This window comes from Nanorana parkeri, unplaced genomic scaffold (assembly GCF_000935625.1).
Source record: "Nanorana parkeri isolate BGI_ZX_2015 unplaced genomic scaffold, ASM93562v1 scaffold763, whole genome shotgun sequence".
In the NCBI taxonomy this organism is placed as follows: Eukaryota; Metazoa; Chordata; class Amphibia; order Anura; family Dicroglossidae; genus Nanorana; species Nanorana parkeri.
The window spans coordinates 818425-821786 of NW_017307031.1; the positions used below are offsets into that span (position 1 = coordinate 818425).

Sequence of the window (3362 nt, forward strand, 5' to 3'; positions counted from 1 at the left end):
ATTCAAAAAAAAAAAAAAAAGGGGGGGGGGGAGCCATTCATCCTCCACACAATGCGTGGCGTCAGCATGTGAGTGTGTAAGCAGTAAAGGATGTATATAAGGACCAGTTTCATACTGGCAGTTACTGGTGCAAAGAGCAAATAGCACGGGGACAAATCAAGCAAAATGGGAAAAGTAAGTTTATTTTAAAATGATATATATTTTTAAATCATTTTTATCCAAATCCTGCCAAAAGTTTTTTTTCATTTAAACAGTGTTGTGAAAGATTATAGTTTGCTCTGCTGTCTTTGGGATATTTTCTATCCCTTTCTATCTTTTTGATGGGTGTCTGACAAAACACGTGTGGGAAAATCTCTCTAACAAGCAAATTGATGGCAATAAAAACAATTATTCTAAGAATATATGGAAAGCTTAGAACCTCTGACAATATTTATTGCTGTCTTGGTCCCTATTGGGTGGAATATTCTTATTTCCTGTTCGGGCGATGGGTGCTAAAATATGCTCAACATTTTAACACAGAGGAACCTTTGAAATCATTTTCCTATGTCGGGGAATCATTAAAGGAGAACTATGGGGTCAGGGCTTTTCCCCATAGTTCTCCTAAGGGTCACGGGAGAACACAAACCAGCTTTCTCCCGTGACCCAAAGCTCTGTATACCACGAGCTACAGCTCGCGGTATACTGAGTCGCAGCAGCCAAAACGGATCCGACAATTCTGTCTGGATCCACCCGGCTGCGTGATTGACAGCTGGCTCTGCCTATCCAGAGGCAGAGCCAGCTGTGCCTGGCCCCTCCCCCCAGGGAGCCGTGAGTGACAGCCATGGCTCTCTGCAGCGATAGATCGAGAAGTGAGCGAGCGACTGTATGTGTTCGCTCACTTCCCGATCTACTGAGCCGACCTGTGACAGTTTCATTGTCACACGTCGGCTCAGATTATGAGGCTGAGTGAATGAAAATCATTCACCTCATAGTTCTCCTTTAAAATGACACCTTTGGCCCATGTACATTACAGTGATCATTAAATATAAATAAAATAATAAAGAGTGCGGCTTTCCTTGTCTAATAGACACCCAGAGCAGATCATTTTGTAACTACCTGCTGGTCTTTGGGACAAAATAATTTTCAAAGTGAACTCCAGGCACAAAATCTAACCAATGGGGATACATGCAGGGGTCAAACAATAACAGAGGGTCTTACTTTTTCCTATTAAACTACAGATGTGTTTTGTCTGATGTAGGTTTTTATATATTTATCTAAAATGTTTCTGACTGATTTTTAGATATATGGATTATTTGATATTACAATCAAGAAGTAGATTTCCTTTTATGGCTAAATGTCTACACCTTTTATTCCTCAGATCACCTTCTACGAGGACAAGAACTTCCAGGGTCGCTCCTACGAGTGTAGCTCTGAATGTTCCGACCTGACCTCATACTTCAGACGCTGCAACTCCATCCGTGTGGAAAGTGGAAACTGGATCTTGTATGAGCAACCCAGCTACAGAGGACACCAGTACTTCCTCCATAGAGGAGAGTATCCCGACTTCCAGCAATGGATGGGCTACAATGACTCCATTAAGTCTTGTCGTCTGAGCCCCCAGGTAAGAATGCATTGTGTACTCTGATTTAAGGGCCAAAGCAGCCCATAGCTGTTAGATGATGGTGTCCTATTATGACTGCTTCCAGTCTCATTTCTACGAGGTGAAACACATTCCTGCTAGTGATATGCTCACAGGATGAACAGAAACCTTGTTCAGAGCTCGATTTGTCCTGCACCAAAGGGGTTGCTCTCCTCCTCCCCACTCCTGTTTCCATTTCTGTAGGACTAAACAAGAATCTTCAGCTTAACCAGGAATTTTAATTATGGTTGAATAAATTGTGAAACACAGTTGGATCATTCATGACCAATTCCCTGTATGAGCACCCCAGCCACAGAGGACACCAGTACTTCCTCCATAGAAGAGAGTATCCTGACTTCCAGCAATAGATGGGCTAGAATAACTCCATTAGATCGTGTCATCTGAGTCCCCAGGTAACAATATATTGTGTACTCTGATTTAAGGGCCAAAGCTTCCCATAGCTGTTAGATGGTAGTGTCCTATTATGGCTTTCAGTCTTGAGCCGTATGCCCATGGGTCTACGTTGATCGAAATAAACTTTGCTCTAAGCCCTATTTGTCCTGCTGGTATAAACTGCACCAATGGGGTTGCTCTCCTGCTCCCCTCCTCCCCACTCCTATCATCCTTTCTGTAAGACTAAACAAGAATCCTCAGCTCAGCCAGGAATTCTAATTATGGCTGAATAAATTGTTAAACACAGTTGAACCATCCATGGCACCCCAACTACAGAGGACACCAGTACTTCCTCCATAGAGGGGAGTATCCTGACTTCCAGCAATGGATGGGCTACAATGACTCCATTAGGTCTTGTCGTCTGAGCCCCCTGGTAAGAATACATTTTGTACTCTGGATTAAGGGCCAAAGCTGCCCATAGCTGTTACAGATGGGGAGAGCAGCGGGGATCCAGAGAAGAATCACAGGCGAGAAGAGAGGCCATCGCGATCTACCACTGATCGCTACGCGATCGACTGGTAGATCGCAATGGACCATATGGGCACCCCTGCCCTAGGCGATACAACAATGTGAATTAAACTGTACGGCTGTCCTTAGCCAGGAGACAAATCTCCTGCTGTGGATGTGTAGGCAGCTTAGGATCTTGATGTCTGTGATTCAACATATACGTCTTAACACACGTTGGAATTACATTGTGTTGGGTCACCACATGACTTTGCAGTAAGCTTAGCTTAGTTTGCCCAAGCGTAACATTTGTGGTAATTGATATAACACACTCCACTAACCAGGAAGTTCAACTCACCCCAGAGGTCAGGTAGTCATGTTAGGACAGGAGATAGCTGGAGATGTTGCCTTGAGGTTAGAGACAGGATTATGGTGTGAAGCATTAAATCCTTTCCCTTAGATCTTGTTGCCTAACCCCCCATGTAAGAACTCCAAGCTAATAGATTCAGACAAATACAGGCTTATAAAAAGGCAAAATACACATCACAAAGTTTTTAGTTTGGCTTATTAGAATGTCATTGTTTAATGTGTTTCTAACATTATTTGAAAAAAATGTCACTATACAAAATAAAAAAAAATGGCTTAAGACATACTTTAAAAACATCACAACCCCAAAAGAGAGGATCCCTTCATATACCCCCCTGGCTGGGTCTGCATGGCTGAGCTCTGTTGCATGGTGAATTTCCCCATCGTGTTCTTCTTTTCACCATTCCCAGTCCATTCTCCATAGGAGCATATGAAGAAAACACTACAGAGGAACCTGGATTTTGAGTGAAGAGCATAGTTT

At 43.1% G+C, this 3362-nt stretch overlaps 1 protein-coding gene across 1 annotated transcript in view; it reads left to right on the top strand.

The window, feature by feature from the left end:
- The first annotated feature begins 165 nt into the window (after positions 1-165).
- Positions 166-3362, top strand: part of LOC108793599 (gamma-crystallin-3-like) — a 3831-nt gene continuing 634 nt past the window's right edge. The window contains exons 1-2 of the mRNA XM_018564589.1: positions 166-174; positions 1358-1600. Of these exons, the coding sequence (XP_018420091.1) occupies positions 166-174; positions 1358-1600 (252 nt within the window). The remainder of the gene's footprint in view (positions 175-1357; positions 1601-3362) is intronic.